The following is a 19,839-nucleotide window of genomic DNA, read 5'->3' on the forward strand; positions in this document are numbered from 1 at the left end:
CTAGGGCCTACATGAAAAAAATCGTGTATTTCTTTTTAACATTATACCCGTATTACAGACTTTAATAAACGAATTTTTTTAATCTTGTGGGTTAATAGGCCATTACATCCGTTGATATGATATATTACCCTTGCCGACAGGGAGAGCCAATCAGGAGGAGAAGGCCATAATGTTTATTTTGGTATTTTCAGATAAAAGAAATAAAAAAGCCCCCAACCCCGTGATTTCGAAAAATACCTTTGTTGTGTCTTCATTGAAAAAAAAAAAATGAAAAGATCCTAGCCCCTCCCCCAGACATTTTCGAGAATTGAGCGATCCTTCTACAGGTGTTATTCAATTAATTTTATATCAAATTCAACTTACAACCAAATAGAAGTCCTCAGTCTCAAGTCTATCTGGCTTCAATTTGGGAAGAAGACTTTCGGGCAAGCGTCCATTAGACTCCTCTGTGAAGAGATGTGCAGTAAACTTCTGAAGTTCATCATCTGAGATCATTGACACTAAACTCTTCTCGGCCGTTTCAATTGTTTTCCAAATTTCCTCAGACTCCGCACGGAGCGATGTCAGTCTCCGCATTAGCATATTGGCACGAGACATGAGCTCGTCTTTAAGGTCATCATTGACTGTCAGGTCTATATTTGACCCTGGCTCCTGAAAAAGCGGCACATCATCTTTTAACATTATTTTAATGTAGACAATTTTTTTCAACATTTTTTAGCGCTAGTAGTTTTATAGATAATTTTTATTTCTGGTGTCTCAGACTAAAACACCGAACTGATTTTTGGTATTGCATTAAATAAAATATAATGTTTGCTAAAAAGAGTATATTACATTTCTAAACATAGTGTAAACGGTGGTATTAGAAATATGTCTGGATTTTCGAGCCCTTAAATTTTTCTTTTATTCCTCAGTAAATTCAAAATTTTTAGTAAATTTCAGCTTAATCGATGTTGAATTGAAATAAAACTTGAAATATTTGATAAGAAATTCTAAAGAAGCGGGGTCTACTAAATTCAGAAACAGACTTGGAGCTTGTCTATTACCTATTGATATCATTGACTGTCAAGTTATAAATAAACAAGTTCCCTGAGTAAAAACAAAATTAAAAAGCAAGTAGAATGCGTTTTTTTTTTTTTTTTGTTGTATTTTTTTGTAATGTTGACAAAAATGACATAACGTTTTTATTCTAGCACTCATTATTTTGCGGAGTATTTTTTTTATTTTTTGTGTTGAATATATGGTGTTCAAGACAACAAAAATATAAAACAAATTGTCACGCAAAAACTGCTCTTAATAGAAAAATTTCGATTGGTTGTGATAAATGTTTTTAGATATACGAATATTAAACATTAATTGCGATTAGAATTTCAGATTTTGAACCAGCTTATTCCTGGTTGAATTAAAATTAAAAAATATAAGAATTACACACATTTGGGAGCGCTGTTTAAAGCAATTGTGTTCTAATTAAAAAAATGTAATTGGTGTTCGTCTAGCACCTGTGGCATCAGCTGAAACCAAATGCTGTCCTGGTTTCAGAAAAAAAATTAAAAGAAAGTAATACACAGTCTGTAGATTAAAACTCATCTTTGCATTCCGTTTGTTATGGCTGCCTGAATCTATTTCCGACTTAAAACAAACCCCCAATACAATCATACAACTTATATATATATATAAAACAAACCCCCAATACAATCATACAACTTATATATATATATATATATATATATATATATATATATATATATATATATATATATATATATATATATATATATGACTTAAATCGGTCTTGAGACCATACAGCAGAGACCATCAGCTTATGCAGGAACCAGGCGCTCCCCTTCCCCTTTATGTCTGCTTTGGCCACGTTGGTGATTCTTAACCAGTCCCTGTGCGTACTCAAACAAACAAAAGAGGAACAAGAAATGGCAAATAATAATTTCGGCCAGTGAAAAATAGGAAAAGTACTGATGTATGGATACCCACACTAATAGAGACTAAAACGACGTCAGATAATTATTCCTTTATGTCTGCTTTGGCCACGTTGGTGATTCTTAACCAGTCCCTGTACGCACTCAAAGAAACAAGAGGAACAAGAAATGGAAATTAATAATTTCGGCCAGTGAAAAAATAGGAAAAGTACAGATATATGGATACCCACACTAACAGACACTAAAACGACTTCGCATTATCATTCTTTTATGTCTGCTTTGGCCACGTTGGTGATTCTTAACCAGTTCCTGTACGCACTCAAAGAAACAAGAGGAACAAGAAATGGCGAATAATAGTTTCGGCCAGTGAAAAAATAGGAAAAGTACGGATATATGGATGCCCACACTAATAGACACTAAAACGACCTCAGATGATCATTCTTTTATGTCTGCTTTGGTTATGTTGGTGATTCTTAACCAATCCCTGTGTGTACTCAAACAAAAACCCTGTCCCCAATCAAGCAAAGTAGGGGCAAGAAAAGGAAAATAATTTCGGACAGTAAAAAAACAGGAAACGCACGGCTATTTCAGCCAAGTCTCCGTCTTCGGTAAATGTACCGTGTTCAGTCTTCATTCAAAATGAGCTACGCTTAAGCTAACCCATCTGCAGTAGGCGAAAACGTATAAAACATCCTGCAATTCAGGTTTATCCTAATAATATCCGCAGTTTCCCTTTTCTGTTTCTCTATGTCTCAGTTTGTACATTTTCAATCTGGCATTTCTTTTTTATTTATTTATTTATCTATTGAAAAACCAGTCAAATCAACACACAACAAGACGGAGCACTTAAAAAAAAATAAAGAATAAAAAGGACATAAACTACAACAAACTGAACCAACAAAGAGAACGAATCAGTGATTGAGCAGATGGGACCATTCGTGTAGATTTCGGCGTATTTTTCTATTAAGCTTCGCAATTCATCTAGCGACGGCGACGACAGGGTCTCCGACTTTAAATTTTTCAATTACTTGCGAATTCTTATACCACGGAGGTAGACGAAGCAAATACTTCACAAAACGAAAATACATCGCTCTGATTTTATTCTGGTCAGTTTTATTGAGAAGTTTCCGGAAGGGCGTGGCATATAAAATGTGAAGAAGAGCGATGGCGTTATACAAGCTTGCTAGAAGCAGCCGGTTGAATCGGAGTTTGCACGATACAATTGAAGCCTAAAACGCTGAAATTCGTCGTTTAAGCTGTTCGAGGAGAAGTTTTCGGGTGTGGCGGATAGACGAACCTATAGGTAAACCTAGATAAACGAGGTGATCCACTGGCTAGACAGAGCTAGAACCAAGGGCAATGGTAGGAACACAAAAATCAGTTTTCCCATTGGATAGGACGATTTCCGATTTTGAAGAGTTGATGTGAAGTCCAACTTTAAGATATTCGGCTTCAAGTATTTCGAAGATATCAATTATCCGCTGAAGGGTTCGGATAAGATTCAGGATGTCGTCTGCGTAACATACCAAAGACAAGTTAGCAGATGACAGAATCAGCGAAGATGGAAATTGATCGTGTGCATCAAGGACACAGTTATTGAAAAGGTCGGGAGAGGTGACTGCTCCTCGACACGCTCCTTTCTTGACTGGAAGTAGTCGGGTGCGCGGAATGGGGGTCAAACCCTTGTCAGGAGGTAGCTTCAGTCGGATCCGTAATCTAGAATAAAGATTCCCGAGAGAATGAATGACAGCTAGATTCAACCCACGCTTACCAGCCTTCAGAAGCATCGCAGCATGGATTAGAGAGTCGAAAGCACGTCTAATGTCGTGTCCTGCCAAAGAAAGGCTCTCTCCAGAAGATTTGGCATCTATCAAGACATTAGCAACGACTGTTAAGGCATCAGCACATCCAGTTCCTCGCTTGAAGCCAAACTGATGCGGAGGAGTGTAGCATACTTTTTCGAGTTCCTGTATAAACAGTAACTCGATGAGCTTGCACAACGACGTAGCTACAGTTATCAGACGGAATGGTGTACATTGAATTTCAGATTTTCCCTTTTTAGAAATGGGAGTCAGATCTCCGATGCAGAAAGACACAGGAACAATCCCTTGAGAAAATCATCTGCACAAGCAGAGAGAGATGTGCCGCGAGAAGTTTACCTCCGTGTTTAAAGTGGATCGCACTGCCTTCTTTAATGCCCGATGAGCCTTTACACTGAGTGTACGGATGGCATCTTCAACAGAGCGGGTACTGACGATAAAATCTTCATCGGGATGAGAAGATAGAAACTGATCTAAGGCAGCCTCGTAAGATTGTTTTATGAAGGAATCAGGAACTGAAGGCTCCGATTCGTAGTGGGTATACCATTCATCTTCAGGGATGTTGGCTGGGGATGGTGACGAAGAATTTTTTTGCAGAATGAGAGACTAACTTGAAGATCATATTTCTATCTTGTTTGGCACGGGTAGTAAAACAATTGACTAGATTTTTCCGATACCTAGCCAGGGCCTTAGAAAACTTTCGCTTCGTGAAAATCCATATGCTGTTCACAAGACCCATATTCGGACGTCCACACTCTTTCCATACTGAAAACCAAAATTTTGCTTGACTACATGAAATGACGAGATCTGGATTTGACGACCACCCGGGAATGAATCCTTTACGAATTCGTTGCAAAGGAACAGCTTGTTTTTCTGCGAAGCGGAGAGCATGGCATATTTATGCACAATATATATCTAGACATATCGAAACCTCTTTTTGAGGTAACTGGAGTGACTTCTGAAGGAGATGAAATGGGACGCTGATTTTATTCAGGACCAAATCTACCGACTCGACGAATAGGGTTTGATCGATTTTCGACCAGTTACGACGGTGTCGAGGTGCTGAAGAAGCAAGAGGTGTGGTTTGGTGACCAGAAGATGGCATACCGACAGAGCAAGTTATGGAAAGATGAACAGACAACTGATAATCAAACACAAGCTTTACTATATCCGCTCGCAAATCTGACGATACTACAATGTGGTCCAGGTTGGAAGTTCGCGAGGACCTGTGAACATATGTAAAATCGGACGATTTATCTAAAACACACAAGAAATCACTAAATAAACCCCTAGCCTATGTTGTACCCGGCGACGCTTGAGAATTTGACTCGGACAGATTACAATTAAAGTCGCCGGCTTTAATGCAAGGTAAACGTAAGTGCTGAATTTTATCCATACACAAATCTAGTTTTTCACAAGATAGCGCAATTAAGCGCTCAGACTGGTCATTATTGCAGTCTGTGTGTTTTTATGATTTTCTTCATCTTTTCTGGAACGGACGACGACTTAATAGTGATCTTTACCGAAAAATATACATACTTTTACTATCCGGGCTGCAGCTGTAGCTAGCAACCTAATAAGAGACGATCACCCCCATAGTATTATCGTCCCTTGGCTTGAACAACAAGGGAAATACACTGGCTTTAAATTCAAGAAAAGTGACTGAAACCACAATATACTACATAGATGGCTTTTTTTTTTTTTTTTTTTTTTTTTTTTTTACTTCTTTTCCTCAGATAGCTGGGCACAGGAACATCGTTGAGATCTGGTTAATGGCTCATTTCAAAGGAAATTGATGGGGTTGAAAATCTTTTGTATTAAATTTAAAAAGTTTGTATTCAGTTTTGTTTGTTTGAACATACATTGACATTTTACATTTTCATTTCATTACATTTTCGTTTTACATACATTATTACATTTTGAAACTTAATTAACGAATTTGTATTAGCGTTTCAGTTTCTAGGCAGACAATTTTAGTTTTGTTCCGTGTTCGAGTTCTTTATTTTTATTATTTGTTTGTCATCATTTCCATTTTACAGCCGTTTCATGCACCCTTGCTAGGCTTGAAATGGGCCAAATTTATGGGCCAAAACTAGTGTTTAATAAATGATTTTACATAAAAGATACAGACCAAAATTATTTTCAACATACAAAGGAAACAAAAATGAAAAACAATTTATAACAAAGATTACTTTTTTTTGCCATGCTTAGTCAGTTCTGTCTCGAAAATTGTTTACAAGAAGCGAGAAGACTGTATACAGAAAGACAAGCATGAAATCGGTTTTCGTCCTTCGTTCTTCTTCAGAGTTATGGAGCAGCCAATTATGTAGGAGTAGGGACCATCTGTCACAAACTGAGCAAAAAAAGACCGTGTGTTACAGATTAAGAATGTCATCTGCATTGTTAAAAAGAACTTTAAGGAAATTAAGTTCAGGTTGCCTCAATCTGAAGTTTTTCAAACCAGGTCAAATAAGAAAAATGACGAGCCTAACATGGTGCTAAGTGTGATGCAAAAAAAGCCGTTTGTATAAATTGGTAACTCGTCCTTGGCTATCAGCCAATGAAATCAAATTTAGATTTTAATTAATGGAGAATCATTGGAGGAAATTTTCCCATATTTAGCAAATAACTGGGCGGGCCTTTAAAAATTCCTGTAATTCTAAAATATACCATTACTACATCTAAAAGATAAAGTACTAAATTATCCTTATCCAGAAAAGTTTAGAATTCCCTTTTTATTTTTATTTTTTTAATATACGAAGTGTTTGCAGGGCACAGGTCCTGTCAAGAGGGAGCGGAAGTTGTCAGATGAGCATGTCTGAGAAAGGGGGTCGACAAATTTTTATTTTGAAACTTACTATCATTGTAGACTGTAAATCACAGGGTAGTTTGATTGGTCAGTTGTATATTATAAAACTATTCATAGCTTGTGCTATATATTTTACTGGTCACCACACATAAATTTGGTATATGATCAGAAAGCTTTAAAATACATCACAGTTATTATATCATTGAAGAAAGAGGGAGAAAATGGACTCTCAGCTACATTTACTAATAAAATCAATTTCTAGGGTATTTGGGTTCCCGATCCGCTGAGAACCCAATCCCTAAAACAGGAGGGTTTTCTGATTTGACCCCCCCCCCATATATAAATCCTGCACGAAAACTTTATTGCTCTAGTAACGAGCCAAAAACAGTCTAAAATATAGGTGGCATCAACGTTCACGCAGTAGACTTGCACAGCTTTTCTAGAAAATTTACAAAAGTTAAATATTACAAAGTTTGGCCGCAGAACCCATTCAAATGCTGTAAGGTTTAGCTCAACAATCCTGGAGCATTTGGAACCCTAGAAATATTATATTTTTATTTTATTATTAAGGAATAAAATAGCAAGTTAAAGTATAGAAAATAAGAAAATAAATTGAGATTGTAAATATTACTATTACTACATTACTGCTTCAAATAGAATAGAAGAGAAAAGGTACAAACATGGGAGGACCCTTAAACCTTCAGGTTTCTAATAATCAGGAAATTACTGCTAACCACCTGCTGTGCTGGCATGGAACTTGTAAAAAAAAAAAAAAAAAAAAAAAAAAAAAAAAAAAAAAAAAAAAACTACCTGGTCAGGAGAAACAGGACTAGGCTGTTCCAGTTTTCGAGGGGCAACAAAAGCTGTATGATTTCCTTCAATAAATTTCCTCTTATCTGTCCTGGAATCTAAATTGTTAATACACATGGCAATTTGATCCGAGGAATGTTGGGACGATCTACGTAGACCCTCTTTGGCAGCTAAATGAACTTGAATAGCTTTAGCTATTCCTGTGTGAAACCCAAAATCCATGCACTATAAGAGAAAAACAGTAGATTAACTTTAGAAATTATAAATACCATACTCAAAAAGAGAAAAACTTATTTTAAGTTAATACATACCAATGTTAAAAACAAAGAGGGAAAATAACCAAAGGTACAATACACAAAAATAGAGTAATATGTACAAGAATGAAACCTCATAAAACCCCTTTAGAAATGGAAAATGGAGTTGATTTTAAATGATCATATAAAATCAAACAGTTCAAAAGCTCATCACTCTCCTTTTTTCCAAGACAGGCAAAAAAGAATGGAAGGATGGGGGTGAAAAGTTCTTTATTAGCTACTCTACGGTACTTTTGTCTTTCAACATTAGTTTTTTGGTAGCCCCGGATATCTTTTCTTTATATAGCGCAAAACATTGTGCTATAAATTTCTTGATATTGCTGCTTCTTAAAAAGACGTAAAAATTACCAGCTGTATGATTACTAAGCCCAAACAGCAGCCAAACATTTTCAAGAGAATAGTTAAGGTTAAACTCCCTAAATCCATTGTAATGTTAATTTTCCTATGCTATGAAAAGAGATCTAGCTCTCTGACCCGGCATGTCAGCAAAACAAATTTTTCCACAAGGGATCTTTGAAGAAGGATCTAAAATTTGGCCGTTTTGTTTTTTTTGATTTAATTACCAGAAAATAGAAAAAAAATCTAAAGTGAAACTTTGTAGCTTTTTTTGAAAAAGGTCTGGAGCGTAAAAATAAGACAATTTGAAAAAATTGAAAGTACCATAAATTAAAAAAAAACTTTTGAAAGTAATTGGCCCATTTGAAAATTCTATTTTTTTTAAATTTATTCCTCCACGATTGTTTTTACGTTTTCACAATTTAGACTCTTGTAAGGCGTTTTTAAAAGCGACGAAGTCGAAATTGACTTCAAGTTGTAGCTCTTTTTTTATTTAGTATATTCCAAGCTTTTCAGCTTATTATTCCGAGTCGTTTTATTTATATATATTTATAAAAAAAAATAAAATTTTAATTTATTTATACTGTTATAAAAAACCCCACTATAAACCCCCAGGATGGAAACAGACCAAAGGCTAAGACGGGTCAGATACATTTTTAATTCGAGTTTGACTGCTGAGAGAATCACATGAGAATGACTAGGAGAAAAAATATCAACAAAGGATGGCTTAATCTAAAACATGTGCGGTAAGTACATAAATTATACGTAATTTATTGTATAAGTTAAATATGCTCTGGGAGCATATTTCCAAGTTGTAGTTTTCACTATTTTGCTAATAAAGCATTCTATTTTGATCATGTTTTTTTAATTTGGTTAAATATGTTTGGTTAGTTTAAAATTGGTTTATTTAGGTTATGAATTTAATATTTGCTTTGCTTCACCCCCCCCCCTACCCTAATGTCCAAATATATAGCCCAAATTTGTTTCTAAAATATTATATTTTCATAATAATTTTTTTCTATTTCATTAGTATTCACAAAACTTCACTTCTCGAGTGTTTTATATAATAGACAAGTATTAAATATGGTGTTATTTGTCTTACTTTTTCCTTGCGAACTCAATTTTACATGTTGAGGTGTTCTGAAGACATTTTCCGGAGAAATTTTCACCTGGGTTGGAACTGGCTAGAATATTTTTCCATTGGAGGGGGGAATATCCGTGAGAAAAATACTTCATGGGGAAATTAACCATGGAAGCATTTTTCAACTGGAAAGGGAGGATTCTTTTTTGGTTAGATTAAGAATTTTGTATAGTATTTGATCATTAGCGGCCTTAGACCTCATAATCTGGGAGGGGGGGGGGGCAAGGTATGCCACAGGAGTATACAAATATGAAATACAAGCGCTGCCCCCTCCCTGCCCCGACCTATAACCGCCGATGTATTGGATTAAGCTAATGAGGGTACCCATTAATTAAATTAAAAAAAAAAAATCTTGGGGAGAAGATAGGAGTAAGGAGTACTCATTTTGCGATGAGCAGCCTGTAATGGAAGGAACTAACCAAAACCTGATTCAAGGTTAAATTAGGCTTATATGGGTGGTATGCAACGTGTAATGTATGGGTAGCAATGTATATAAATTATAAAACGACACAATCATTCTCCTAAACATAATCATACTTGAAACGGTTGAAGAGGACAAACAGTAACCGAGGAGAGTGGGGAGGGATAATGGACCTGAAAAACAGCGCGACTCGGCCGAATAGTAATCGAAGCTCTAAAAAGCAGAATTTTTATAACAATAGACCCATAAAAAAGTCAATTTTTATGCTTATTCCATATATATAATACTCGTTAAGTTTAATATTATTTGTTTTTCAACTTTTTCCTCAATCTTTTTTTTTGTTTTTATCCTAAGGGTCAAGTGCCATTTTTATTGAGGACTCACCTACCAGGTGACAGGAGGACCAGTTGTTCAGTCTGCCTCTGGACAAGAGTGAACTATACTTAAAATTCAGCTGGCCTAGATAAACAAAATGAATACTTTCATTTCTTTTCAAGAGGAAAATGGTTATCTTCTAGTTATTTTTATTATTTTTGCCTCTGATAGGTTTTGTTTTGGAAGTGGTTGTAAATGTACTCTACTTTACTACTGTGTTATAGAGACTTTTTTTAATTTTTTAATCGGAATTCATCTTAAGAGTGCCTGATCCCAGTCAGAAAAGTAACAAATGACGCATGGTGTTATCCCTGATATAAACAAATAAAATTTGACAAGAACGCAATTGACAACCCTGATTTGAAATAACAGGAGCCAACTAGATTCACTCAAAAACTCAGTTAATTTTTCAGCCCCCCCTTTCCCTCTTTTACACATAAATGATTATTGATAATTACACTATTCTAAATACATTTTGCGCGCCAAAAAGTTTAGCTAGAGTGGCATTCCTTTAAATATGGTTTTCGGAAAAACAGCATAATTAATTTCTTTTAAAATTGCTTGTTCTCTCACTGTCTGCTTCGATTACTAACTTACTTTTTGTATTTCAGGTCCTACCTTCCAATGGAAACTTCTATTGCTAATGAGTCTACAGATGATGTAAATGATTCAGTATCAGATGCAGGACCAGCTCTCATTGAGAAACAGAAAAAAATTTCGGAGGGTGTTGATTTAGGGAACATTCCGAATCTCAGCTGCATAGTGAACCTTCCATTTTTCGTCCAAGAGCTCGCAGAATTTTTACTGCACAAATTTCAATGTAGAGAAGAAAACCCCGATATGCGCATCGTTCGTGTATATAATGTTGGCTTAAAAATTACACTAGTGACAGAATATACTGCCTGTAAGTGGAAAAAACTAGTGAAAAATGAACCTGACCCACCCGTGATAAAGATCAAAGATTATTTAACATCTTTTTCCGAAGAAAATCCGAAAGAATCGATTGAACGTTACACAAATGTGCATGGAGACCTCAATTTGAAGGCTACTTGGGGTGTCATGGGCTCAGGAGGAGGCTACGCAACACTTTGTGAGATTCTAGGTGTACTAGGTGTGTAAGGCATGTCACAAAATTTATTTTTGAAAATTCGACTTTCTGTAGGGAAAGTATGGATTGCTACTTTGACAGATGTTTTACTGGAGAATGGAAAAGAATCCCCACAGCTTACAATCCACGAAGATCGATATGTCAATGATTCATATGGACCTAAGTGGTTTGTGATGGTGGGTGGAACAAATGGAGTAAGGGGCATGATTATACAGCTAAGGGTTGTGTGGCTGTAATCATTGACGCTTACACAAAAAAAATTGCTGTACGTGGGCATAAAAAATAAATATTGATATTTGTTTTTGGGCGAAAAAGGAGGTAAAAACACCGCTACAAAATTTGTGTCTTATGAATTATGATGGCCCGTCATATAGTATGGAGACGGATATTCTCACTGAAGGTTTTAGAGTAAGCGATAAAATGCATGGACTGCAGTCCCGTCGTTTTATAGTAGATGGTGACACGAGTGTTTTATACAAAATTAAAAAGAACAACTCATACGGTCCTCTAATTGAAAAAAAAAGAGTGTGCAAACCATGTTACGAAAAACTACACTTCGTATCTGTATAATCTAGTGAAAATGAAGAAGGTTGCACATGCGAAATTTCTAAAAAGAGAGATTATACAAAGACTCACAAAATACCTTCGTGGGATAATAAAAAAAATGCAGAAGTGGATTGTAGAGCCTTTAATTTTAAAAGATTTCTCCACAAAGGCCCCGATCGTGTCTTTAGAAATAACGTGAAGTACGGAGATACTTACCCCCGAAAAAGTTAACTACCCGATAGCTTTATAGAGGATCGTTGGTACAACCTACCAGCACAGGTTCTCCAGGATGTGAGAGATGGGGTTGAGAACGTGTGCAAGAAAGCAGATTTCCTCCTTACCGATGTAACAACGAACCTTGCCGAGAATTACATGTCAGTAGCTGCCAAGTTTTGCGGAGGCAAGCACATTAGTAGGTCAAAGCGAGGGTCATATCACGCCTGAATTGGTGGTGCAAGATTGTCCTAAGCACTTGGTCCAAAGTAGCATGCTTATACATGGAAAAAAACATTAAATCACAGTCCAACAAACATAATGAAGAAATTCTGTAGTAAAACCGCAAACCACTGAGCTAAATCCAAGCAAACTCTGATACGGTATTATAGTAATATTGTAGGTAGATTCCAGGCTAAAAGAAAATACAATCAACAACTCCCTCTGAGTAACTCTGAACATTGACTAATCTGAAATAAGTCTGATATAAAAGAAGAGAATTTAGAAATAACTATGGTTACATTTGAGGAGTCTTTTCTTAAGAGTAGTGAAACCGCTTTGAAATAACTTTACGAGAGAACCAAAGGCCAATCTTCCAATGAAAACTGAATATATGAAAAAAGTAATAAAATAACCAGCACGTACTTTCACAGAATAGCTACACGCAAACAATCAACTAAAACTGCACCGATTGTGAAAGATATTAGAAGTGGAGGTTGTGGTTACCGCTCAACTGCTATGCTGAAAGGTAGTCGGTTAGAACCTATTGCTTTAAGAGCATATGAAGAAAAAATTGGCGCGGAAATTACGAAAGGTGAGGCTATTGTTCTTTTGGTTCAATCAACAAATCAGTTTCTTGGTACTTCATTAGACGGGATTTTGCCAGATGGGACACCAATAGAGGTTAAGACTGTCCATAATATTCCAGCAAACAAAACTATAATTGATGCAGCTCTTGCTAAAGGCCTTGTCAGACTTCTTTCTGCAGAGCATCGGCTTAGATATTAAGCTCAAAACCACTCACAAGTATTATAGCCAAATTCAAGGACAGCTTGAAATTTCAAATCAAGAAAAATGTTGCCTGCTTGTCTATAATACCGAGAAGGATTGGGGAGTCCTTACAATTCAACGCAATAGAGAACATTGGGCCCGAGTATTCCCGAGCCTTTTAAGCTTCTGGAAGGAAAGTCTTTTACCAGAAATAGTTGATTCGCACCTTCTCAGGAATCTAGAGCCCAGAGAACCAATATTTATTGGAACAGCTATGAAAACGTTGGGCTATATAGCGGTAAGAGGCAGATTTTGAACCCAAATAACACAAACCACAAAAAACAAAGAAAAGAAGAATTAGCAGCTCAAGAATTTTTGCCAATTATTTGGTCTGACTCTGAACCTGAGCCGTAGTTTTTGCTTGTATTTCTATATTTATTTTTATTACAATTTAATGGGCGACGAACATATAAATCATTTATCAGTTTACTTAATATGGTTTTGCGAGGCCGTATCCAGGGGGGGGGGGGTACCTGGTTTGAACCCCCCCCCCCCGAAATTTTTGACCGAGTCGAAAATAAGTCGAAAATTAGTAAAACCTAGGTAAAAATCAGTAAAATTAGTCTAAAACTGAGTAAAAAATTAGTAACCCCCCCCCCCGAAAAAACATCCTGGATCCGCCCTTGTGGTTTTGAGTCAAATTTGATGAAAAGAAAAAAATCTTTGATAAAAATTCAAGGCTTATCAGATTAATGATTCTTGGTTGATTTGTTATGGTAAATACATACCCAAAAGACGCTCTGGCTTTTGATGGGCTAAGAAGACAGGCGGTCAAGGTCTTATTTGTGATAAGACCTGACTTTTCATTTTAATGCTTGGACCTTATGGGTTCCTTCTTTTATATTTCATTTATTTGATCATACCAATTTATGTTCATATTAAGTTTGACTTTTTATATGACTTTATTTCGGGTCATTTCAGGTTATATTATGGCTCTCTACTTTTCGTTGGATAGCTTATTGGAAAATGTGTTGTTTTTTTATTCGCATTTATTGGAAGAGTTTCATTGAAGGTTAATCGTCGAAGTGCTTGCAGATTTTTCCATTGCTGGATTGTCATTTTTTTACCAAAAATATTTGAATGCAACAAACATTTTCAAAATTAAAAAATTTAAACATTTTGTCAAAATTTTCGATCATCCGTAGTTTTGTGCAATACCTTTTTACTAATATTTTTTGCACGGGGAGGATGGGGAGGCTTTTAATTATACGGATTGAATATTATATTTTCAGCCTGGCACTGAGGCCGTTTCGACCCTTGGCTAGTAGAAGGCAGAAAAAGGCAGGCGGTCAATGTCTTATTTATGATAAGACATGACTTTTCATTTTAATGCTTGGACCTTATGGGTTCCGTCTATTCATCCAAAGTAGCATCTCTTATATTTATTTTTGATTTAATTATTCATTTAATTGTTTTTTTTTTATATTTCATTTATTCGATCATAGGAATTTGTTTTCATATTAAGTTTGCCTTCTTATACGAATTTATTTTCGGGTCATTTCAGGATATATTATGGCTCTTTATTTTTCGCTGAAAATCATTTTGGAAAATGTGTTTTTTTCCAAGCTTTGATATAATTTTTAATTCTAATTGAAATTTGTTTTATGTTCCATTTATTGTTTAATAGCAATTTGTGTTAATATTAAGTTTGACTTTTTATATAATTTTATTTCGGGTTGTTTGAGGTTATAGTATGGGTCTTTTATTTTAGTTGAAAAATCTATTGGAACAGTTTTTTTTTTGTTACTTAGCCTAGTATTCGCATTAATTGAAAGAGTTTCATTGAGGGTGAATTGTCGAAGTGTTGGTAGAGTTTTCCACTGCTGGGTTTGTCAGTTGTTTTTGGTTTTTTTTAAATCGAAATTTAATGGAATGCAACATAGATTTATAAAATTATAAAAGTTTAAACATTGTGTCAAAATTTTCTATCATCCGTTGTTTCGTGTAATACCTGTTCACTAATATTTTTTGCATGGGGTGGATGAGGAGGAGGATTTATAATTATACGGATTGAGTATTATAATTTTCAGTCTAGCACTGAGGCCGTTTCGACCCTTAGCTAGTAGAAGCCCTTGAATATACTTTTATCTTTTTCTACTATTTATCAACATAATTGTTTCGTGTACTGTTGTGTCAGAGCTATTAGTTTTTTGTTTTTTTAATAGATGAACGACAATATGCTTTATAAAAATATCAGGTTTTGTTTTAATTAGATAAAATAAATAATTCAAAATTCGCAAAAAATTCAAACTATTGTTTCTTGACTTATTTTTCTATCGCGGTTCACATGTTATCATTTACGTTCAGTTATTTTGTAGCTTTCATTTAGCTAGGAAGAATGCTGAAGTTTTTCTTACTATGAATTAATATAGCCAATTTTTTTCTTCTAAAATTTGTCATTTTGCTTAAATTCTGTCTCGACCCGGTCTTATTGACTGTTTGATCAATATCAATTAAGTTGACAGAATAAAAATAATGTCTGTCCCATTTTGGGGTTTGGCAAATCAATACACAACAACTGACTTTTGAAAAATTAATTTAAAAAACTTTTTCCACGAAATAAGTTTTTTTCAAAAAGAAATTAATCCATTAAACCAAAAATGAACAAAAATAGAGTCAAATAATCTACCAAGCATACAACTACCACAAATCAGCATAAATATACAAATGAAACCCAAAACAAACATAAATCAAAATAAATAACAGAGTCAAACTCAAAACAAGCCGGAATTAATGTGAGTAGGGATATAAACCGCCATGCCTTCCAAAAGACAGAATATAAATTTTAATTTACTGAAAAAAATTCAAATGAATTTAATGAAAAAAATGTGCATTCTCAGTTTAATATACATATGCTCATATTTATTCCTTAAAATCTTAATTAATTTTGATTACTTAAAATTATAAAAATGAAAACATTTAAAAGAATTTTTTTCAGTTAAGTACTAAATTTCTGAATATTCTGCCTTTTAGAAAACAAAGGTGTTTCGATTTATTTCCCTTCATCCCTTTCTCATGCCCTGTAAGTTTCAAGCCAAAAAAAGGAGAATTTAAGGTTTTTAGAAATTTGTGTGTCCCCACTTGATGTAACTAGTTTTTATTCATACTTTCTTTATCTTTATACGCTGATAAAAGGGGGCCTCCATTGGTCCCTGTAAGTTTAAGGCAATTGGGAAAGGTTTTTTGGGCAGTTTTAGGCGTTTAATATTGATACAACCAAACTTCTAAAATGTTATGTCTCTATTAGGGTCTAGTTGACCCTGTTTCACAAACACTGTAAGTTTCCAGACTATTTGAGACTGAAGAAATTTTGGGGTTCATGAATTGACACAGCCAAAAATTAGTCTCAATCTGTGTAACAGTAATAATCTTATTTTTTATGTCTTTCTTTTTTTTACTTTCCAGAATTGTTTTTCTTTTCGTAAAGACAATTAAGTTAAGTTTAGTCAAGTTTGTATTCCCAGGCTCTTTAATAAAACTGTACGGATGCAAGTGATCTCGGGACCTGGAAGCTGAAATCCTAATCGACCCGAGGCCTGATATCCTTTTTCCCGGAAATTTCTGCATTTTTCTTATTCAAATTATTATATTTTTGTATTTTATTTTAGAGCCTTCCCCGAGAAATATTCATGCACACATCCTTCTCACTAAAAAAGTTAAATCACCAACCTGATTTGACTAAATCTACATATGATGGTGGGGGTGCATAATAGAACTTAGAAATTAGCCGAACAAGTATGGCTTGCTTATTGATTGATTCTGCATACAAGACTTAATGATATTGAACCAACGGGATAAAAATTATATTGGGTCAAGAGATTTGAGTGGATTATAATTCAGAAACATTTAAATGGAACTTCAATTTCAAAATAAAGTGAACAAGAGGTTTCCGCACCCCTGCTAATTTATAAACTAGATAACTGAATGACGACCATATTTTCATTGGCAGTCTGTTGCTATTATCTGGTTTTCAATGACTGTCCTACAATTTATCATTGCTTTGATCTGCTTTCTGGAATTATTGCTTTCTGGACTAGACATTATACTAGCAAAAACATGGGACCCATAGATTCGCATTCAAAACTATTCCCATATGCAATGACTGCTACCGTGATAATACCGTATCCCAGATCCCCTCCCAAATATGGTTCGATATAGCCCTAGTCAAACAGTTCGTGGTAACGAACTTTAAGTAAGGAGCGACCCGGCTCAATGGTAACCAAAACTCTAAAAAACAGAGTTTTGATACCAGTAGATATATCAGAAGTTGAATTTTTATGCTTATTTTAAATATGTAAGTTTCATTAAGTTTAGTCTTACCCGGGGGTGATCGTATCGACTCATTAGTCTTAGAAGATCTTGAGAGGGCTCATTAAAACGGAAATTAAAAGTTCTAGTGCCCTTTTTGAGTAACCAAAAAAAATTGGAGGGGAACTAGGTCCCCTTACACGCCCCTTTTATCGCAAAACGGTCCAAACAAAATTTTGAGATAGCCATTTTCTTCAGCATAGTTGAAAGGCATTTTTCTTCAGCATAGCTCCAGCATTTTTATTGCGGGGGGAAACAAGTTCCACATCCAGAGAGTCAAGGAGCATGGGCTATATAAGATTTTTTTAATTTTTTGGGGGGGGGCAACTGCCCCCCTTGCAAATCCCAAACGAAACAACTGTTCAAAGGCCAAATAACTATGACTTTGGAGATATCTGGGCCCCCCACAGCCCGTGGGGAAAGGTCTGTAAGTTACCAAATTTGCCCAGTATTCACGTTTAGTATTTGTTATTGGGAAGTTTGCATACATTTTTCAGGGGGGGGGGGTTCTGCTGGGGGGATTCTCCGTGGGGAGGGTAGTTTCCATGCGGTAAATTTTTCAGGGGAAATTTTAAACTAGGGGAATTTGCCAGAATTCCTATACGAAAATTCTTCTTAGTTATTGCTTTCTTAGTGCCGACTCAATTTTACGCGTGGAGATGTTAAGCGTAATTGTTCGAGGTAAATTTTCACCAGGATTGGATTATCTAGAGAATAAATCTGTGAGCAAGAGGGATTTATCCGTGGAGGTGTAGCCAGATTTCCTGGCATTACTTAAAAAACGATCAAAAATTAAATAAAAAACAGGTTTTTTTTCAACTAAAAGTAATAAGCAACATTAAAAATTAAAACAAACAGAAATTATTACGCATATGAGGAGGGTTGCTCCTCCTCAACACCTCGCTCTTTACGCTGAAGTTTGAATATTGTCCCAATTCCTTAACACCGACTCCCAAAACGATGTTTGTTTAATTAGAACAATAAGAAGCTTTTTTTTTAAGTTTTAAAAAAATCGCGTGAAGAGCGAGGTTTTAAAGGAGTAGCAACCCCCATCATATACGCAATAATTTCTTTTCGTTTTAAGTTTTAATGCTGCTCCTTACTTTCAGTTGAAAAAACTTGTTTTTTAATTTAATTTCTATATAAAACTGTTACTTCCTTTGTTGGCTGGCATTATTTTTTGGCGGCTGTCTCATCATCTTTGCCTTCATACAACAAAAAATGTATTTCGGTAAATAACTTCATTAGAATTACACATAACTTAGTACTATATCTTAGTCCCTAGGGGGGAGGACGCACTAATCACGGTAGTGACCAGAGATCATATACCGGTGCAATGCATATTCTTTTGTTGCTACAGTGATGGATTCAAAAGTGGCCGTGCACACTCGTGCTAATAACTAAAGCTCCCCCCCCCTCAAAAAATTACCAGGGGCTTGTTCAATATTTGAGGGCCACTTAGAGTCATACAGCTTACTCGCATTATCTCCCGATCAAGCATTTAGTCAACAAACTCATAATACAATCAAGGAAGAAATCACCCTAAGGGGTGAATCTATTAGTGAGCGGGTTGTAAATGGGCGTGTTTCAAATTCGCCTGGTATGTGTCTTCAATGTTAAGAATTTAAGTAGATTAACCTTAATGACGTTAAACTTATCCTCGGCAAATGACACTAGAATCTTAAAACGGTACCTTGAAAAAACAACAACTTCCAAGCTCTTCAGGCAAAATTGCCAGCACCTTAATAACTGACCAGAGCCATCAAAGCAGTACCAGGACCTTAGCTTATCTGCATGCAAAAAGGGGCAATACATAATAATCAGGATTTGAACACCTTAAAATTTGATAATTGTTTGGCCTTCCGACATAAACGCTACCTACAAATTTTTTCTGTTGCTCGCTTCAGCGTGCAAATTAATGACTGCGAATTAAAAAGCCAAATGCCGTTTTACGAACAGAACAGAAAGTAATGCAACCAATCGAAGTACATGAACAATGTTTTCTCTTTTGCAAAACCATTGCTTTATTGCAAGGTGACTTGCTGGATAAAGATGTAGAGTAATTCTTCTCACTCTCTAAAATATTTTTGGAAACAGGTAGATACGCCTTTCGAATGACTGTTGTCAAGCTAGAATCTGAACCGTGGGCACTTGGAAAGATTAAGGACATGCTGGATGTTTCTCAAAGGAGGCATGTAAGGATAGTTTCAAGTACTCGTATTATTGATTGTATCTTTAATTGTAACGCAAAAATGCTGTCTAGTCCTTCTTCCTGGTGCTATAATGAAAGAGAGATTGAGATGATTAATTCAAATTCAAATTCAAATTAATTTATTTAGCATAAAAAAATACAAACAAATTTACAGCGGCCATCTACAAAAACCCGAAGGTTTGTTTACGATGGCTGCAAATTCATTATTATAAAGCTCTACATCCACATAAAAACTATCTCTTTACGGGGAAAAATCAGCACTTGAACTGAATCAGCATAAAGAACATATCCTACTCTAAAAGGATTACACTCTAGAAATCGCAAGTGAGAAATATCACATATCATCCTTAAAACATACACTCAAAAAAAAAGAAAAAAAAAAAAAAAAAAAAAAAAAAAAAAAAAAAGGATGAGATACATCTAACTAAATCAACTATGACAAAAT

General features: G+C 35.2%; 1 protein-coding gene across 3 annotated transcripts in view; it reads right to left on the reverse strand.

Annotated features, from left to right (window-relative positions):
- LOC148947325 (SLIT-ROBO Rho GTPase-activating protein 1-like) overlaps positions 1–19,839 on the reverse strand; it is a 707,344-nt gene that overhangs the window by 449,673 nt on the left and 237,832 nt on the right. For all 3 annotated transcript variants that reach the window (XM_089097014.1, XM_089097015.1, XM_089097013.1), the window contains 2 exons: positions 7,371–7,595; positions 364–651 (listed from right to left, as the gene is read on the reverse strand). In XM_089097014.1, coding sequence (XP_088953140.1) covers positions 364–651; positions 7,371–7,595 — 513 coding nt within the window. The remainder of the gene's footprint in view (positions 1–363; positions 652–7,370; positions 7,596–19,839) is intronic.

This window comes from Artemia sp. Qi Xiang Cuo, chromosome 11 (genome assembly GCF_049724085.1).
Source record: "Artemia sp. Qi Xiang Cuo chromosome 11, ASM4972408v1, whole genome shotgun sequence".
In the NCBI taxonomy this organism is placed as follows: Eukaryota; Metazoa; Arthropoda; class Branchiopoda; order Anostraca; family Artemiidae; genus Artemia; species Artemia sp. Qi Xiang Cuo.